Source organism: Nyctibius grandis, chromosome 29 (assembly GCF_013368605.1).
Source record: "Nyctibius grandis isolate bNycGra1 chromosome 29, bNycGra1.pri, whole genome shotgun sequence".
Taxonomy (NCBI): Eukaryota; Metazoa; Chordata; class Aves; order Nyctibiiformes; family Nyctibiidae; genus Nyctibius; species Nyctibius grandis.
The window spans coordinates 4,395,660-4,415,894 of record NC_090686.1 but is presented as its reverse complement, the minus strand read 5'-3'; the positions used below and the strand labels follow the sequence as shown (position 1 = coordinate 4,415,894).

The 20,235-nt window shown below is 38.9% G+C and overlaps 1 protein-coding gene across 1 annotated transcript in view; it reads left to right on the top strand.

Annotated features, from left to right (window-relative positions):
- The window catches only part of NUP210 (nucleoporin 210), a 67,655-nt gene that overhangs the window by 16,804 nt on the left and 30,616 nt on the right, over positions 1-20,235 (top strand). The window contains exons 5-16 of the mRNA XM_068419940.1: positions 1,389-1,539; positions 3,324-3,456; positions 4,317-4,475; positions 4,955-5,023; positions 5,341-5,447; positions 6,333-6,473; positions 7,703-7,840; positions 11,099-11,254; positions 14,359-14,557; positions 15,868-16,013; positions 17,989-18,210; positions 19,478-19,651. Coding sequence (XP_068276041.1) covers positions 1,389-1,539; positions 3,324-3,456; positions 4,317-4,475; positions 4,955-5,023; positions 5,341-5,447; positions 6,333-6,473; positions 7,703-7,840; positions 11,099-11,254; positions 14,359-14,557; positions 15,868-16,013; positions 17,989-18,210; positions 19,478-19,651 — 1,795 coding nt within the window. The remainder of the gene's footprint in view (positions 1-1,388; positions 1,540-3,323; positions 3,457-4,316; positions 4,476-4,954; positions 5,024-5,340; positions 5,448-6,332; positions 6,474-7,702; positions 7,841-11,098; positions 11,255-14,358; positions 14,558-15,867; positions 16,014-17,988; positions 18,211-19,477; positions 19,652-20,235) is intronic.

Here is a 20,235-nt window from a genome sequence, read left to right as displayed (position 1 = left end):
GAGACCTCAGGGATCATCGAGTCCAACCGTTGCCTTGACACCACCCTGTCAACTAGATCATGGCACTGAGTGCCATGTCCAGTCTTTTCTTAAACACCTCCAGAGATGGTGACTCCACCACCTCCCTGGGCAGCCCATTCCAATGTCTAATGACTCTTTCTGAAAAGAAATGCTTCCTAATGTCCAACCTGAACCTCCCCTGGCGAAGCTTGAGATCTTCCTTTAGATCTTCCTTTAAAGGACCTGGCTTTATTCATAGGATGATTCTATGACTAGCAGGTGGGGAAACCAGTTCTCTTAGAGAGCAGAATGGTTAACAGCTACCTTAAATCCTCAAACCTATATTCCAAATACATTGGCAGTGGGCTAGGGGTAGCAAACAAGACTCTTTGCTGCTGGGTAAACACAAACTCCAGTTTTGCAGCCGCAGAGAAACAAATGCACAGCATTCCCCGAGGAAAGCCTCTTAAGGCCATAATATGCTCGAAGCTGCAGGTATGAGTGTATGGCCCCTGTGTACAGGGAGGCCAGACAGTGTGCTAATGGTTCAGTGGGACTTACAGTCCGAGTCCTAGTCCGTATGGAGCTTTTTGTTTCAGAAGAAGTGTTTGCTAGAGATGTGATTTTAACCCAACTAATATTGATACATGCTCTACTGTTAGCACAGCAATGGTATCATAAAAGTGTTATAATGGTTTTACAGCTTTGCAAAATAAGCGATAAACTGTCATAAATATGTTAATATTCATAACTGTTCTCAATACGGCTTTACTGATTTTGCTGTGAAAGTGTGCATAAAGCCAGACAGATCATGTGCATACAGAAGCAGGCAACGTCTAAAACACGGTCCTCTTTCACTTTCTGTCTTTTACCCATTCATGGCAGATTCCTTTTCCCTCTGCTGTCACTCCTCATTGGAATTTCTAACGGTTACTACAAGTATTCTGCTCGTAGATTTTTTTCATAGTCATTTATGAAATGCATCCTAGCTTCTTCATATAGGTCAAAGTTATGTTCTGGTTTATTAAGCTGTTGCTTTTATAAACATAAGCTTTGGGTCTTTCACATCAGTTGTTCCACAATAATCTAGAGAGTTTTTGCAGTCTACACCTACTGTAAAAACTGGAGGGATCATTATAGACAACATGTGCAGTCTTCTGATATCTCTTGAAAGCCCACAATGAAGCTTCAAACAAACTTTTATCAGTCACAGAAATTAGCTGCAGATATCTTGAAGAATGAGTAAAATTTGGATATCTGGTCCCAGGCAGACATCTTAAATTTGCTTAAAAATGGAAATAGCTGGAAATAGATGCTGCTGTTGTTTCTCTGCGGGCTTTCAAAGATGGGTTAACAATTTTCTGTTCACTTTTTGGTTCACCTTTCAGTATACTCAAGTTCTTAGAATCCACATATATTCCACCTTCCTATATATCAGAGATGGAAAAGGTTGCCAAGCAAGGAGATACTATTTTGGTGTCTGGAATGAAAACGGGGAGTTCTAAATTAAAAGCAAGAATACAGGAAAGCATCTATAAGGTAAGAAACTTACATTCATCTTTTTTTTTTTATTATTTAGTCTTATAGTCCAGTGTTACAGGAGTGCTGTAAGTTTGCCCTGCCGTATTGTTCCCATTGTGGATATCAGCGCTGCATCTCTGTCTAACTGGATTGACTCTGTAACCCATACCACAAAAGAGGACAGTGCTGCTCTTGATCACCCTGAAAGGGATGGAGTTTGATGCCGTTACCTTGGTGCAGTTACCTAACCCAGGATGATGCATGTGCCAGAGATCATTTCTAAACCTGACTCTGACAAAAGGCCCTGCGGCAGAGGAATACACTTCAAATACTTCTGTACAATTTTATTATTCCTGATAGTCATTCATATTATATATATATAACCAGAATCATGCTAGGTAGGGCATTGGCCCTTTAGCACTTTTTAAAAATAACCAACTAGAACACTTTAGGTCTTTTTTTTTTTCAATAAGTAAATAACTAGAACAAGGAGAGATCTATATCCTCTCTCTGTATATTGGATATACCTTTATTTCCTGTTGTGCTCGAAATGAGTGTCATGAATACTTTGTTAGTGTCTAATTCTGCCTCATTAGATTCTGGTCTCCGAGGAAGGGCTTTGGGATCAGAGTGTCAGTGCTACAAGGGTGTTAAACTGTGGTACTGGCGGGCTTCCCAGCTGTTGGGTAGATCCGTGCTGTTTCTTTCTTTGTTACTTGTGGTGACTGAGTTTTTCATTTAACTCTGGTAACAGAGTTGTTTTTTCTCTTAATAGAATTCACAAACACCTGAGAGTTTCTATCGCTTACAGGAGTACTTGGCATTGTGCTAGTATCAACTTCATACTACACCTTAAAAAAATCCTCGCGTAAAATGGCGGGGTTTTTCTGAAGTTCGTCTTGTATCTGCAGTCTGGTTTTGTAGATTTGTGTTACTACATGTTGTACTTACTAGTTTTGCTTCAAATAGAATTGCCTTGGACTATCTAACCCATACCTGTAAGAAGTGTTCTGTGAAAATATTATCTAAATGTATGTAATACTAGTAATGTGCCACAAATAACAGTGCGTGTTAAGAATTGTATTTTTGTTGCAGTTCTACCTGTGATAATTGTGCTGAATATAGTTTCTCTACATGATATCAGTCTGACTTTTTTTTCTTGAATGCTTGTAGCTTGGTTAGTTTTCTGTTTTCATATTTGTTTTTCTGGATTAGTTTTGAGCCTGATAGTGTAAGTGCAATTGAAATAATATTGTTCCATTTTCAATTTTTTATGGTTTTCTTCTTAGCAGTTCCTTTAAATCTTTCGCTGCTTCCAGACTCCACATTTTCAGTGAACATCCCTCAAACAACTGTAATAGAATTTATACGGTTATCTATTGTATTCCTAATTTAATAGACCAATGAGTTTGATACAGATTCCTCAGTGAAGTTATAAAGGATACGTTGTATGGAGGTACCATGTTTTACAGTAGGGAAAATAAATTTCTAGATGTCTGAATAGTCACTGTGCATCTGTCTCGAGTTTTTCTGTATTCTCCAGAAAACTGAACCAAAATTATGTCCATACAGAACTCGATTTTTTTTTTAATTCAGCCTTGCACACTATGCAGATCTCTATACCAGTCATTGTCCTTTGCATTTCCCTGTTGTGACAAAATTTGAGGTGATAATAAAGAGCCAATTACAGCAAGTAATATTTTTCACTCATAGATTAGAAGTTAATGCTGTATGATCTGTTTCAAACAAATGAACTGCTTTAAATGTGGTTGCTTTTTCTTTCTCCCCTCCTCAATCAATAGCATGTACATCCTGCAGAAGTCAGATTGCTTATTTTGGAAAACATCCTTTTAAATCCAGCATATGACATCTATCTTCTGGTAGGAACATCAATTCAGTACAAAGTTGAGAAAATAAGGCAAGGGAAGATTACAGGTTTGTCCTGTTCCTTTTTTTTTTTTTTAATAATACTCTGTGTGCATTTTTAACTGCTGAGAAATTTATAATTGTGTTTAAACTACTTTTTGTTAATATTTAATACTGTTTTCCTAAACCACATGATGATACAGCTGTTTAGTTTTTCCTCTCAAAAAAATTATGTCCATAAAGGATATACTCTTGCAGATTTGTCAAGGACATGAAGGTAAGGGTAACTTAGAATAGGAGCTAACACTATCATTTTAGATGTACTAATTATTTCACATTGACTAAGAAACTGTGTCTGACTTTCTTAGTTAAATCAAATTTAGATTAGTAACTTTTCTAACAGAAAATGTTTTCTTGACAAATGGATTTGCTCCACGTCGACAAGAATGGGTTGGCTGGCTTTATGTCCATTTAAAGGTGTGGAAGTTTGTAATTGCATCTGGTGCTTACAAGGAGCTTGTGCTGGTAATAGCTTTTTATTTTTTTGAGGAACTAGATAAGAAATGTTTTACTGGGCTAGTAATGCAGAATGGAGTGGCAGAAGTTGTCACTAACTTGTACAAAGTAGTTTGACCACTTTTGGAGCTGGGAATGAATTGGATGTTAGGTCTGAACAGTGGGATGATATTAGTTGGACGTTGCAGCTTTAAAGAAATTGAAGTTAGGCAAGAAGCTCATTTTGTGTGTGTGTCTGTTGATATAATATTAGAAAGGCTATTTCTTGTGTTGAAAATGTGAAAACATGAAAAATACTGGTCTAGTCTAGTGTGTGCACTAGATCAATAAAAATAATCAGCAATAATTAGCAGCATCCAAACACTGACACATTGGCTTTTATTGTTTCATATGTTTTCTTGTTTTACGTCCAGAATTAACGATGCCGTCTGATCAGTATGAACTGCAGCTACAGAACAACGTGCTTGGTCCTGAGGAGGATCCGTCTAGGCCAGTTGCCAAGTTGGACCAGGCAACATTGGTTGTAACTGCATTGCAGCAGGGACAAACGAACCTTATACTTGGGCACAAGAGTATCCTTCCTAGGTGATGCTTTTCCATCCAGATCTTCGTGGCAGGAAAAAAACTTTCCACCCTTTGCAGCACAAAGAGATAAAATTATCCACATTTGTACCAGTAGTCTTGAAAATCAGGAGCGCTTGGTTCAGCCATAGAAAGCAGTGCTGCTGTGAATTCAGTCTCAACAGAGCTGCCTGATGCCTTGAAATGTTCTAAGAAATTAGGTTGGCAAAAGATCAATTAAATCATGTCTGTTCCCCTCAGTCAATGTGGAAATGTGATGAGGCTTTATTTAATTTTTCTGTTTAGACCATGATATTCTCTAGTGGGATCTCTCTAAAATGCTCACTGCCTTTCAGGATAGTGGGGATAACATTTATTTTCAGTGTACAAACAGCTTTAAATATCCAAAGAGGCACAAGGAGCCCCAGGAACAAGCTGATCTTTACTTGACTTTTGTCAGAACTTTTCTGTTCCTTTACTGAAACTTCAGGTATTCGCATGCAAGGGGTTTCCAGGCTACCAAACAGCACTATCTATGTTGTAAATCCCGGGTATTTAGGTTGGTACTGGCTGCAGTTTTCCTGATTGCTTAATATCATTTCATGCCTTGTTTTTGTGTTGGTGTTTTTCTATGTGTATATACGTGCTTCCATTTCTTGTATTACTTTTCATAGAAACGTAATTCTATTCATAAAAATAGCTCAATGTGAAATAGATTTAGTAGTAAATATTTATTTATTTTCTTTCATCTTTGTATTCAGCAGCTTAAAACAATGAAGGTGCATCTTCAGAGTGTGGGCACCAGAAGCAAAATGCTTATATCCATTCCGTAAAGAGGCTGTTGGTTTGTGCTGTTCAATATTTCCTGTTTTGTAGGATTTACAGTTCATCCAGGTGACAGATGGGTCCTAGAAACAGGCAGACTTTATGAAATTACAATTGAAGTGTATGATAAATCAAGCAATAAGGTGTATTTATCTGATGTAAGTTGAAATATTGATATACTTCTGAGTGCGTGTCTCCTAAATCCTGGCTTGCTTTGAAATTAGTTGAGCAGTTTCTTATTTACAGTGAGTTAGGACGTTTCAGAGCATGCTGTTTCTTGCAAACCAGTGTAGCTGCTGGAGAGCAGTACTAGTACTCGTCAGGCCCCCCCAAATATAATATTGTCACATCTAGAGGCAATCTTTCCCATTCAAGAATGAGGTGTCAGGAAGGCTTGTAACACTCTTGGTGAGCTACCTGTTTCCTCTCAGTTGATGATGGGAAAGCTTAGGTGATTAGCTAGCATTAACTCACTTTACTGGTAGTTAAATAAGATGAATTCTAGGTACTAAGTACCAAATATACAATGCTCTTAAAAAAATAAAGAAAACAAGATTAAAAAAAATTATTAAATTATTGCTTTTCAGAATATCAAATTTCTGTGAATGTTATTTGCACTTGTTTGCTTCCTGATACACAGATCTGAGTTTTCAGCTAGATCTCAGAAAAAAAATGTGCTATTGGGGCAGTATATTTGCATGTTCTTCCCCTTTTGTGTTTGACAAAATTAAGGAATTATTATAAAATATGAATTGTTTAGTGGTATAAATGTTGGTACTTTTCATGTTAAATTACATGTCACTGATAATTTTAAAAAGTAAATATTTTCTGTGGAGTTAACGCTGTGTCTAAAAAATACAATCTTGTTGAAAGACTGAAACTTTTATAGAGAAAAATTCTTATTCAGTTTCAGATAAGTTTCTTTGAACTATGCTATTAAACAATTGTTTTCTCATTAATTTGTTGCTAATATGTTTATGACTGGCTGTACAGTATTAATGTCAGTTACCTGTGGCAATATCTATTTAATGTTCTGGTTTTAGAATATCAGAATTAATACAAAGCTGTCCAAAGAATATTTTGAGGTGCTGAAGTCATCTCTGAATGGATCATATCATTATGTGAAAGCAATAAAGAAGGGTCAGACCATTATTGATGCTGCGCTGACATCAGTAGTAGATCAGGTATGTTTTTATAGTAACTCTTCTGCTTTACTGGTAGGCCTAAAAATAATCTACTTGTGCAGTAGTGACTTACTAGTGACATAGTAAAAGGAAACCTAAGAATTACATGTGTCTAAGCCATCTTTGTTTAAACAGATTAAGAACCAAATTCTAAAATCCTTACTTCAGGAAAACTGTCAAGTAAGTCAACAGAGGATTTGCATAGACAAAGACGGTGGGATTTTGCTGCTGAGTGTGTGGCAAATGCCTGTTAAACTAGTGGGGCACAGCACTGATTTTTTTTTTCATGGCAGATACTTATGTGGGCCCATATCGTTTCCTTGTGCTGGTGCAAAGGTCCTCTCACATTCTCTGAGTGAATTTTACAATTTATTGTGGTAGGATCATCAGTGTCATACCCTGGCCTTGTTCTGCATTCAGTTACATTTGGAAAGGTTTCTATCATTTGGTAAGTGATGTCAAATGCTGGAATGAAAATCTGCCAAATGTATCAGCCTGCAAATTCCTTCAGATTAATATTCATTAACTTCCTGCTAGTTGGGCAGGCTGCTGAATGTATGGCTAACTAGGGCACGTGGTGTGCAAGTGATTTGCTTTTGCTTGAAACTTGGAAAAATTCAACACTTCAACCCCTTTGCTGTGAAATTTAGTGATTCCTTGAGTAGGATTTAGTAGATCCTTGTATATGATAAGCCGTGCTCATTCTCTGTGTCAGAGAGGTAGCCTTGAATGAAATGTCTGTGGAGAGCTGTTAAGTTTTCCTTCAGAACTCCAGTAAGAAACAGTATGTTGTGCCAGGTTATGGCATTACAGTTACAGCAAAGTTGTCAAGGCCAGTGTTTCGGGATGGCTTGAGGAAGGGTCCTTTTAGGCTGCGGAGTGGAATGAGCAAAGAGTAAATGCAGGTGTGCAGTCACTGAATTAGTCCTCCAGAGGAGGTCTCAAAAACTAGGAGTATTGAGAGTCTGTTTCTTATTGCTGTTCGCCTTTTAGATTAACATGGGCACCTGTATCTCCACAGTAATCCTGCTCATTTAATACAACAGCACACTTTGCTGCCATGAGGTGACTGTTTGCTCACACGTAACACTGTTCGTAGGTGACCCTAAGCACTTGCTTTCCTTTCTCTCTGAGATGTTTTCAACAACTTGTCTGTATATAAGGACTAAACGTTATTCCTAGGAAGCACTATGGTGCCGTTTATAATACCGTGCTGTTGCTTTTTGTAGGATGGAGGTGTTCATACATTACCCGTTCCAGTGCGAAACCAGCAAGATGTTGAAATATATATTCCCATAGTTCTGTCACCCAGCATTTTGACGTTTCCTTGGCAGCCAAAAGCAGGCGTCTACCAGTACACCATACAGGTATGCCAAAGTAGTACCTAAATGCAGCAAGTATTGCTCCAGCCAGGAGCAATGAGGCCTGTAACCACTTATGTAGAATTGTCTTTGGATACTTAAGGCACGGGGATATCCAAATCATTATTTGGAGGAATTTTGTTGGATGTTAGTTGCAGGAATTACTGTGTAGTTTAAAAAAAGCACCCAAGAAACCAACAAACATAAAAACCCCACCGACTTTTGCCTCTTGCCTTTCATTCACTTCCTCTCTCCCTCATGCATGCACCACACACGTGTGCACAGAGTGGTTTGGAATTATGGAAAGCATCCTGGGTACAGAACTTCATGGTAAGAATTAGAGGCTGCCATTTACTGTAAAGGGGTGGAAGTGTGGGAGGCTGGATCGGAATGTGAAGTGACTGCAAAAGGGGCGTGACAAGATTAATGAGCAGCACCCTATCAACCTTTGATATCGGTATCCTTCACTCCCCACACATCTCATGCTTCTAATAAAAAGTAATAGGGAGGGAAAGGCCAAAGTGTCACAGTATACCCCTCTAAAGGGACTTTTTTCTTATGTGTGTCTCTGCTCCCATGCTGCCAGTCCTTCCATGCACTTCATGAAGCAAATGGCTTGTCTTCCAGTATCCAGAGTGTCGTCTAACTGGAGAGAAGAACACTGTGCTTCCCCAGCCAGGACTCTCACCCCAGTACAACGATACCCAGATCCCACGCTCAAGTGTTCCATGCACAGTTCCTACCTCTCCCTTTTAGCATGCAGTGCTGAGTTTTGGGTCTGTCTTCAACTAAACAGTATACAAAAAGAGGCAGTGGGACACGTGGTGTCTGAAGTAAACAAAATCAATCACATAGGGAAAAAATTTCATTCTCTAGTGTAAATCTTAAGTTAACACCATTGAGTTTAGCGCTGTCATCTGTATTTTTAATTTCTGTGGGATTAGCTTGGTTTAGTTCATGCTATACCCAACCACACCAGCAGAGTGTGGTAAAAATTCTTAGTACAAATATGCATTTTCAGTACTTCATCATAACTTCTGCTAGAGCTCAGTAAGGGAAAGTAAATGTGTTTTTCTGTTTCCCACCTCTTCTACACTTCTATTCTTGTCTCACCTTATCTTGCATATATCATCAGATATCTCACTAGAGAACATTCCTTCATGTTGCTCCAATAATCTGCATCAGTACTCGTACTTTACTGTGATTTTTTTTCCGTTAAGGACATAAACCCTTTTTTTTTCTCCCAGCATTTAAATTAGCTTGCATTTACTGAAACTGAGAACATTTTCCCAATCTGCTCATTCAACAATACTAGTGGTTGTTTACAATAGCACACAGCTTGACTGTTGTTCCTGCCTGCAGATTAGTGTTTGCCTCCTACTCGATAGTTTTTGAGTCAGGCTATTTTAAATTGGTGAATAGGCTTTTTCTGAAAGTAAGTTGAAAGGGATTTTTTTGATCTAGCCAAATTCTGTTTATAGCTAAAGTAACTCCTTCCAGATGGTATCAGAATGACTTTCGGGTTTTACTATCTGTTTTTTTTTGTTGGTAGCTTTGTTTATATTTGTGCTAATAAGATGTCTCCTGTTACAAGTAAACCAGGAAAATAAAAGGGACATTTCCTTCCTTCCTTCCATGCATTAGAGAAGTGAAGTGCCATCTTTGTGAAGTGAAGTACATGGAGGTTATTTTTTTTCTAGTGAGGGCATCGCTGTCACCGGTTACAGTTTGTGGAGGGGAGTTCAGCTAACAGGCTGTGGATAATGATTAGACTGAAATAGAACCTGGTTTACCCTTTCTCTCCTCAGTGCAAACTAAGTGCTAGAGAGACAAATGTAGTAATGCATCTGGTTTGTATGGCAAGGAGATGGGACTATAGAATTACTAAGAATTAGGTATTTCTATTTTATGTTTTCTGCTCATTTCCGTGTTTTAATTGAAAATATCTTTACAAAACATTCTGAACTTTTACATTCTTTAAACATTTCTTGCCACATCCCATGCTTCTCCTTCTGTCACACACTGTTACCTATTTATCCATTTGTCTTTGGTTCTGTCTCTGTAATCAGGGTGTGCACATGCTCATGGGAAGGAAAAAAGGGAAATGACTGTCCTTTTTTTTTTTTAACTCGCTTTAAAAATGAGTTATTCTTAGTATACCTTTCTGCACAGTATTTGTCTCAACAGACAGTTCCTACAGCTCGCAATAATTATGTTTAAAACCTATACGTTTTACAGCATTGTAATGATTATGGTTCTTCAGTAACTAGTGTTACACATCGAGGAGGACAATACTCTGCTTGTGTTGGCAAAATGTTTTTTGGCCTGTCACTTTATAAAATATGAGCCTGCAGCAGATATTATTACCCTGACCTGGATACCAAGTGCTCATACAGTGGGTATAATAATTTGTCTCTATTGATGTGGACCATAATATCAAGTAACTAGTCCTTACCCTCCTGTAGAATAATCCCACTCACTTAAGCTCTTCTAATTGTGAAACAGCCCTTCAAGAGCTGGCAGCTCTAGGAAAAGGGTGGGTTTTTCTTTTTTGTTGGTTTGGGGTTTTTTATGGGGATCTGCGTGATAAACCTGAGCTTATAAGTTTGGCAGTTACTGACTCCTCCTTGAGCCGTTGTGGGAGCGTAGCCTGTACATTTCGCAGACCCTCACAGGGCTTGTGGCAAGAGTGGGCAGTTTTTCTTTTTTCCCCTCTTGCTTCATTCCCTCCCCGCCTCCCACCTTCTTTTCTCTTCCATTTAGATCCCTTTGCAATTCCCATTGAAAGAAGCTAGCAGGTACAGAGTGTCAGGTTAGCAGCTCTGAGACCCAAAATCAGCACTTTGGCTGTCAGCAACAGAGAAACAGAAGTATGGTAATCCCACATGCCAGGCCTCTGGTGTGCCAATTTGTGAAATCCTCTGCTGACTCTGAGCACTATCAGTCACTGGGAGCTGTGAGCATCAGACTTCTGCAGCTGAGAGAGAGATATTTGGGTTAGCAGCACTGGTGAGCACGTAGGATATGTGCATGAGGAAAGCTGAAATTAAAATGAATGACGAGTGGTAATCTTCTCATCTCTTACTTAACCTTGCCTATTTGAAAGTTCTGAGGTGTTATTTTATTTGTATTTCCTCATTAACAGAATTGTTGCTCAGCATGTCCCTGGTTTTCACGCAAGATATCCAAAGGCTTGGCAGCTAAGAAACGTGAGAACCATATACTTTATAAAATATTTGAAAGATTTTTCTCTCTGTATTCTAGGCTCGTGGTGGAAGTGGAAACTTCAGCTGGTCCTGTTCTAACCAGGCAGTTGCTACGGTGACAGTCAAAGGAGTAATGACAACTGGAAGTGATATTGGCGTCAGTGTTATTCAGGCAATTGATGTTCAGAATCCGTTGCATTATGGACAAATGAAGGTAAAACTCTCATTTTGCCTGGTCACTCTTGAATATGGCTTCTGGAAACAGTGAAGAAGCTGAGAATGCCATAGGCATTCCCCTTTCCAAGATGTTCCCGAGAGGCTTCCCTGCCTGCCCTGTGGCAGGTTAAGTGAGCAGTTCCAGAGTTTGTGCTTCTGGGGATTCAGGCTCTCTCTGCTGCATTAGCTTTACTCCCATTTTTGCTGCTTCCTGATTTCTTTGGCAAGTCTTTTTCCTTGTTGAAAGTTTTGAGTGCAAGAAGGAAATAGTAATTTACTACTGGCCTAGCCATCTAAGCAGACAACCCAAACTAAAAATGCATTCTGCAGGGTAAGAGGTGGGTGTTTTCCCTCGATATAAAATGATGACAGATATCATCAAGACGTGCAAGGAAATTCATGCCTGGAGAAGTGCCTGAAATGCTATACAGTGCCACGTAACGAATCTAGATACCAAGGCTGGCCAAGAAAAAATAATCTTTTAGGAAAATTAGGAGAAAATGGGAATGAAAATATACCTCCCGAGAGGGATTTTGCAGTCTTTGTGCAAATCATACCCTATTCTTAGGATTTGGTCAGGGGGATCAGCGTGTGATGCGGAGTGAAGAAAATACAGGAAGAGTATAGGTAATGGCCCCACAGGAAAGAGTGTGCAAAGGCAGGTGAAGAAGGTACTCTGGTTAACACTGTAAGCCTACAATCTTAAATATTTTTCTCTAGAATGTTATTGATTTGGAAATATCTCCTTGTGTCCTTTGGACACAAATAATTTTCCTTAATGAAACTCTGTCAAGCTGTTAAGAACTGCCAGACCCGTAACATGGTAGAATAGAAACTAAAAGTGAGTACTACTGTGGTGTATATTCGCTACTGTGAAGTAGTGCTGCTCTGTTACCTTCACATATTCAGGTATTTTAATCTGTGCTTTGACTCTGTGCCTTTTGCAAGGGGCTAAGCATTGGAGTGGAAACCTGACAGAGAAGAGGAAATTTGCTCCTGACCTGAGAAAAACTAAGAGATAGTGTACTGAACACGTGTGACTAATCTGGGATCCAGAGGCTGTGTTTGTCTGACTGCAGGGACATAAATGAAATAGGTTTGTTTATGCCAAGTGGGTACTATTGAGGCTGGCAGACAACCTCCATCTGGCTAAGGCTTTATGAAGGTGATGGTCTTGTTTCTGAGGGAGCATCGAAGTTGATTTAGGAAGCACGTCTTGCAAGCCCTGGGGCAGTGCACCTTCCTTGCAGGATACATGCCTGTAATTTAGCAACTGGTGGGGAACAAGCTGATTGAATCAAATATACATACATCAGCTATACAAAATACCTCATAATTTGTAAGTATTCCCACGTTGCAGCACTGCTGTAGTTGTTGTACTGCACTGCTGTTGCACCAGAGTCCCTTTTGACAAGTGTTAAAAAACGTGCTTGGTCAAGACTGCCAAGTCTGTCCCATAATGGAGAGAGAGCTATAGAAGCGGATCTCTTTCCTCTCTTTTTTTTTTTTTCTCCTTGGGTTTTGGTTTTTGTTTTGTTTTTTTTTTTTTAGTATGTGTGTTTTGGGAAAGATAATTCTAACCCAATTTTACTTGGAACAGCTGCATCTACTAATGCTGGGGTTTTTGAGAGACAAATTAGCTTGGGTTTTGTGCTCAGACTACTTATGTCAATTCTACAATATGGATTTTGAGAGGTACTAAACTTCATGCTTAAAATATCAACTTAAATGCTTAAAATAATGACCCAAATTTAGAATTTGTGCAGAATTTAGTTTACAGACTTGCTCAGAAATCATTCCTCGGACAAGCCAGGATGCTGCTTTTTAGCAGTGCGACAGTTGCCAGCAGGAGATGGAGGAATGAAGGTATTCAGTTAAAACTTCTTATCCTCAAGCATAAGTCAAAGCCTGAAGACAGAAAAAATAGTTCTCTCCATGTGAGCTTTCAGAGCAGTGTATTGCACAATCTGAATAGGTTATTTTTGAATGCCTTTGTTCGCATGGTAGGAATTGCATTCTTCGTAGAATAAGTCTGGAGAGTTCTATTTACTGACCTCAGTGAGCAAGTTTTAGGAATAGTTAACTATGTTCTGCAAGGATTACATTTTTAACTCTGTGCCATATGGTTCAGTATTCTATCCTGAAGTCGTTTGCAGATGGTTAGGAAGTTAAGATATTGCAAAGCTTTGAAAAGCTTTGATCATAGTGATTGTTACGAAACATGCAGTCAGTCTGAGGTGGATTCTTTGATATTCATGGAAAAAGTAGCAAATCAGAATAACAAATAACACAGTTAAGGCTTGTTCATCAACATACCACCTATAATAGCATGGAAGATCTATTTCTGCCGGTCTCATTTCTGAAAGTAATCCTTTTCATTTCAAAAGTCTCTCTCACACAAAGATTACTTGTTGAAACAGAAGGTTGTTAGGTTAGCCAGTAAATATTTGTTCACTTATTTTAGATTTCTGACATATTACTGTGGGGAAATGTTGAGCCCTGGACGCCTTTAAAAATGCTTTGCCAACAGAAATGCAAGAAATTAAAAAAAGCCATTGGGGAAATGTTAGGGCCATTAGTTCTGTTAACTTCTACACACCTGCTGCTGTGGGCGATGGAGGCTGGGGAGCCTTGCGAGCTGTCAGCCCTAGCTCAAATATTTGCGCTGTGAAAGTCAACGTTGGATACTAAGTCTGTCACAGTTGGTTATAGAACCTCCTGGAGATACCGTGCAACTTAGTCCACACTTTAAAATCAACAAAGCAGAAGAGAGAAGTATAGGAGTAGCAGTAGAAGGATCACCAAGCTGATGTGAACTTGAGCTGTTATGGGAAAAGAGCACTAAAATAGGAGCAAGCTTTTTCTGGCCCTTTCTGATTCCTTTCTGCAGCAGGTAAACACAAAAGCAATGTTGAATCTGAGAAGAATTGTTTCTAGCCATCAGAGGGAAGTCAGCAGCTAGGAGAAGTATACAAGAGGGTTAATTAAAATAAGGAGAGCATATTGAAGTCTCTTTGTCTTTTTTTTTTTTCCCCCCCCCTCTGGTACCGTTTTGTGGAGTTGTCCTCATCATCTCTGCCCTGTGTCTCTTTCCTCCTTCAGGTGTACGTAACTGAACCTCGCGGGATGGAGTTCACACCATGTCAAGTTGAAGCATGTGTTGGCCAAATATTGGAGCTGCCCCTGAGGATTAATGGCTTAACAAATGTTGAAACAGGCGAGACGGTCCCACTGAGTGACTGCTCACGCCTTGATCTCGTTGTGGAAGTAGAAAACCGTGATGTGTTCAGACCACTTCAAGGTGATTTGACCTCCTCCCTGTTTTGAAAGTTAAATTAAGATGTTACTAAGTCACACGTCTCCTTTCAGTCACTGTTTAAATTGCTGTGTACAGTATTCCCAGAGAGGTGCTTGACTTCAGAGGTGGGGATCAGAGTAGTTTTATTTTGAGGATATATTTACTTTTTTATGCAGAACCTCCCCTTGATATTTCTGATGTTTTGAGGGACTCTGAAAGCATTTTGGCAATTATTTTATTGGATAATGTGTAGTCTTGTGTATGTCTTTCTACTGATTTAGTATTTTTAACATGCTTCTGTAACAAAGCTGATGGATTTTCTCATAAGAAGGGTCCACATACATTGCGTTTGGAGGTGGCATTGGAAGACTTACAAGGACACTAAGATTAGTAACTGCTTTGCCCAAATTGTCTGGCAGTACTTTCAGTTCTATAAAGACACTGTTCATTGTTTGCTCACAAGGAACTAAGACAATCAGCTGCTTAAGTTTTGCCAAAGCTCTGTCATTGTTACGCTCATTGCTTTAAGAGATGCCTCTTGTCAGGTTTATTAAGAATATGGAGTATGCATGTTATTTTCAGAGATTGCCATTAATGTTGCTGGACTAAGTGGACATTGAGCAACGTGCTTGTTCCCGTGTCTACTGAATTCAGTATGTTATTCAGATGTACCATTATTTTTTTCCAAGCATCTCTTGTGTGGAAACTTTCCTGTGCCATTGAGCCAGTGAAACCAGTCTGCATTGTACCATCTGTTTCCCTGAGAGGCAGCTATTTCAAATGTCACTATGTACTATGCTGTTGTACTGTTGGTTTCCAAAAAAAAAAAGAAAAAATAGCCCCCTCCCAAACCCCAAAATGTCCTCTGAGTAAGCAGAGAAATTTCATGAAAACACCTTACCTTCAGCTAGAGAAATGATGTATTGCCTACAGTTCAGGTTGTTCTGTGCAGGAAAGCTTGTCTAAGCAGTATGACTTATTTGTGCTTAATTACAAGCAAACTTCATTTTAGAACAGCAAGATGAAAATATTCAGTAAGTGATAAAAGTTATATTAGTTTGTACCAGAGTAAAGACTCGTATCCCGTTTAGGGCAGCGTGAAAATAAAGAAGTTTGTGAGACATATTTCGGCGAGTGTTGGGTTTGAGATGAAAGACAGTAGTGAAGATTTTTACCCATCTGGTTGGAGAGCACATCTCTGCTTACTTCTGGTGGAAATGCTTTTGTCAAGAAGAGCCATGTTGAACTTGCATTAAAATGCCTGGGCGTTTCTCTCCAAATATGTATTTATATACTTTTAATTTATCTGACAGGAAGGCTTAAGCCAACTGCTGATTTTTGTAGCGGAGTCAGAGTGAAAGCTAAAACTCAAGGGTACACAACGCTTGTTGTTAGTTACACCCATGGTCATGTCCACCTCAGTGCCAGCATCACCATTGCTGCCTATCTACCGTTAAAAGTAAGTCTGTTTTCACTGTTCCTAAAGCAATCCATCACTTACAATGCAAGTTGACATTATGTAATGACTATGTTTAAAAAAAATAAGGTGGGTGTGTGACTCACAGGAAAAAAAATTATGGACTGGTTTGGGGAATCACATTTTAACTCTTTCTCTGTGGAGCATCTATATAGTAGAGTTTGCCTACATGGGCATTGCAAGCCAGCTATAGAGGAGCGAGCAGTGTGATAGCAAACTAACAGGTTGTTGCAACGTCTGAAGTGGAAGGTGAATTTGATATCCTTGCCCATTTTTCAGACCCGAAGAAATATGCAGGACAGTAATAGGAGTCAACCCTCATGCGAATGAGGACATATATCTTGTTTTGTACAGCACACCTGAATTAGTAAATTACTTTTCAGCAGCCTCTAAATGGGTTGAAAATTATGTGAGACTCAAACCATTCATTTGACTGTCCATTTTACTTGATTAAAAATTGACTTAATAAGGGGGCAGTCACAATTCTGTGTCCATAATGGCAGATGAAAGTAGACAGCTTATGATTTCTGCTTTCATAGTATATAAACTGATTTTTGCAAGAAGGCAATGCTGACTTGCCTATATGGCCGTGAAAATGTATGTTTTTTCTCTACAAATGGGAGAAACACTGTTGGACAGTTCACTGAAGAAAACAGGAAGAAAGAACCTGAGTACAGGGAAATATGAACCAGTGTGTGTATGTTACCCTCATCTTCGGAGATCTAGCACTGAATCTGCAAAGCTGAAGTCTAATACACTTGACTTTTTTCCCCAAATCTGGAGCAAAGTTTGTGCAAGTCATACAAATCTGGGACTGTAATGATGATTTCATTTTTTAAATGTGCTTTTCTGTCTAAAATCTTAAATAGTTGAGTATAATTCTCTGGAGGTGCTGAGACATTCTGAGCAGTGTGTAAACTTTTCTGGTTTTGGCAGCCCATGTGAAGGAGAGTCAGTCCCTTTCGTTAGGAATGTTTCATGTGTATGTGAGTGTAGACCAGTGATTTCCACATTCTTTTTCCTCCTTTCTGTACAATGAAATGTTTATAATGCCCAGAAATGGAGGGCACAGGCATTTTTCTGTCAGATATCTATTTAAAAAATAAAAATTTTAGCATAAAAAGTGGAAGAAAGATAAACAGGAATCAAAAGGCAGGGAGACACTCGAGACTAATCTCATAGTTTCACAATGGGTTTTTACCTTTATATTACAAATATAATGAGGGAGTGAATGGGAGGAAGGAGGAACATTTATGCCAACACTTCCCATGCCTTTTCTCTCTTCCTACCAAAACGCGCCTGTGGAAATAATTGAACCATCCTTTGTTAGCTGCTGTTTCTTTCTTACTAAACTCCTGAGTAAAATGATGTTGTGGAACAGAAGCTACAAATGGTTCTTGTGTATTAAAATGTCAGGTTAATTTCTGTAATGATAAACAGCACAGACTGTCCCAGTGATGCACATCAAGGTAGGATTTATTGTAGAGATTTGAAGTAAAACTTGTGTAGGAGAATAATTACATGCACAGAACTGTGCTGGAGAGAGCACTGTCAAGTGAAAAGATTTTTAAAGAGTAAAATTTCATTAATTTGAAGTACTGTCTGTTTTAAAAATGTGGTAGAATACTTTCTAAATGTGCTCAGAAGAATATATTCAGGGTCTTTCTCTTGCTGTAACTCTTCATGAAGGAGAGGTAATTAGAAGGTAGTTAAAGCTTTTCTTTGAATCCGTGGGTTCCAGTCAATATAATGCGACTGGACAGAATTCTTGTAGGTGATGCTAATTGTTTTGGTACAATTCTGTTGTTAAATACTTACAAGCCACTGTTTGGGAAAAATCATAGCCTAACCAAAATAATAAATATAGCTCTTCCATTAAGAAGGAAGTTTCTTTTGCAAAGTACAGCCAGACTATATGTAAATAGAATCTTTAATTTGTAACTGTCATTCATTACAGGCTATTGATCCTCCGTCTGTTGCTTTAGTGACTTTGGGTTCCTCTAAAGATATGTTATTTGAAGGAGGACCTCGACCATGGGTACAAGAACCTTCAAAGTTCTTCAGGAACATCACCGCTGAGGATGCGGAAAGTGTTGGTCTGTCTTTATTTGGACCTCCTACATCACAAAATAACATCCAGCATTGGGTTAGAGTATCTTGCAAAAGCCTGGGAGAGCAAGTAAGTGCCAGAAGGTATTTGTATTGTCCTCCATCAAACACTGAGCTAAGGCAGTTGAGAACAGGCTTCAGACAGATTTATGATACCATATAGCTTTTATATAACAAGTAGTTTTTAGAATAAGCCAGTAAAGAACTTGGGTAAGTACATAGTTTGTGCATTGTGATGTTGGTACAGGTTTTAGAGTGAGCATTTCGTAACATTATGTTATAAAGTAGTTTATGATGGGTTTATTGCAGTATAAAGCCAAGTCACAGAAACCTTATGTTGTAGAATGTGGTAAACAGATCCTAGTAAGTGCGGCTTCAGTTCACATAAACAGGATCATAGCAGAAGATTACTGCAGTCAACTGACTCTTCTGCCTGACCTGCTCCTCTTAACCAAGTTACCTTCCAGTGTGATTCTGTTTATTCAAACAAATGACAACGATACGAATTTACTGCTCTGATTTTATTCAGTCTTTGTGATAGTGGCTGTAGTCATTTTCCACCTGGTCTTGTTTTGTCCAACATGCAGAAGTGATTTATCCTGCTTTACTCACCCTGGCCAGTTTGTAAAACGTTTATCTTTGATTTAATGTTTTTCTCCTGTAACTCTGCAAGGCCTAAGCATTTTGATGTGGCTGCCAAACCGTTTAACACGTTTCCTCCGTGGACACTGTACAAAGTGTAGCTATTTCTGTAAGTGCAAATTCAGAAAGGAGCAAACATATTTTGTTGTCTGTGACTGTGCATGCATTGTCTGTCTGCCCTCAGTGTTGTCCAGAACAGATCGCATCCGCATGGGTGGATAAGGCAGGTAACCAGAGCTACCTCAGCCTGCTGGAATAGCCTTCTCTGTGCTTACATCCACTTTGTTTTGTTGAGGGCTAAAAAGGGAATGTAAAAATAAAACATAAGATGTTTTTAAACACGCTGAAGTGGCTACAGATATTGTTCTGTTCTCACTCTGCAAGAAAAACACCTGCCTGTTAGCTTCTTAAGTTAACAAAAGGTTTGTTGCTTGACTCAAGTTTGATAGTAATAAACATGAATACCTAGGGAAAGTTCCCAGGAATAGTACTTTAATAATGGTGTGGAATTGTTCTTGAAATATGCACTTCCTTTTACATCTTCCTGTGTCTTAATGGTGCTGCAAATCCCCAAGAATCATATTTTTGCTTGTTCATTCTGATGTCAGAGTGTAACTGAGATGTGTGAATTAGAATATGCCTGAACTCAGTAGTCCTTTTCTCTCTCCTCATTGCCTGTTTTCATAATTGTGCAGGTTATTGCCTTAACAGTTGGAAACAACCCCACAATCACCAACCCTTTTCCAGCGATTGAGCCTGCTGTTGTGAAGTTCATCTGTGCTGTCCCTTCACGACTCACTTTGACTCCTGTTTATGGAAGTCTTCAGCTTGATCTCTCCTGCCCTTTGCTGCAACAGAACAAGCAAGTGGTAAGCCTGAGGAGTGACAGGAAAATAATGCGATCTTATAACTTAAAAGTTGGTGTTTGGACCTCCGCATATGAAATAAAGCATCTGACTTGCTGCAAGAATAGCAGTAACTAGTGTTGTGGGCCACACTGGTGTCATTGTCCGCTTCTGCAGAGAGCGGTCTGAATGTGTTTGCTACAGTGATCATTGAAACAGATTTATAAAGGTACCTACCAGAAAACAGGACTATATGTAAAAGCATTTGGATTGTGGCTTCTCACAGAAGTGTCACTGTGAGGAAGCCTTTTTGGCTTGTCTTGAGATAAACTACTTTTTTATTTAAAAAAAAAAAAAAGAAAAAAAGGAGGGAGGGGAAAATGTTTCTAGTGGCTGTTTCTGAGGAAAGTTACTTTTTCCATATACCACTTCATTCTAATCTAACTGTTCCATTGAGTATGTACTATATGTTTTACCATCCATGCATTATTACGTGAATATACATTTGTGTGTGTCTTAGTAAAGCCACAAACACTGCTGATGTGAAGATACCTATGTAAGCATATACAGTGAGTATTGTTCAGTGACATCAGATGTGTTCAGCTTGG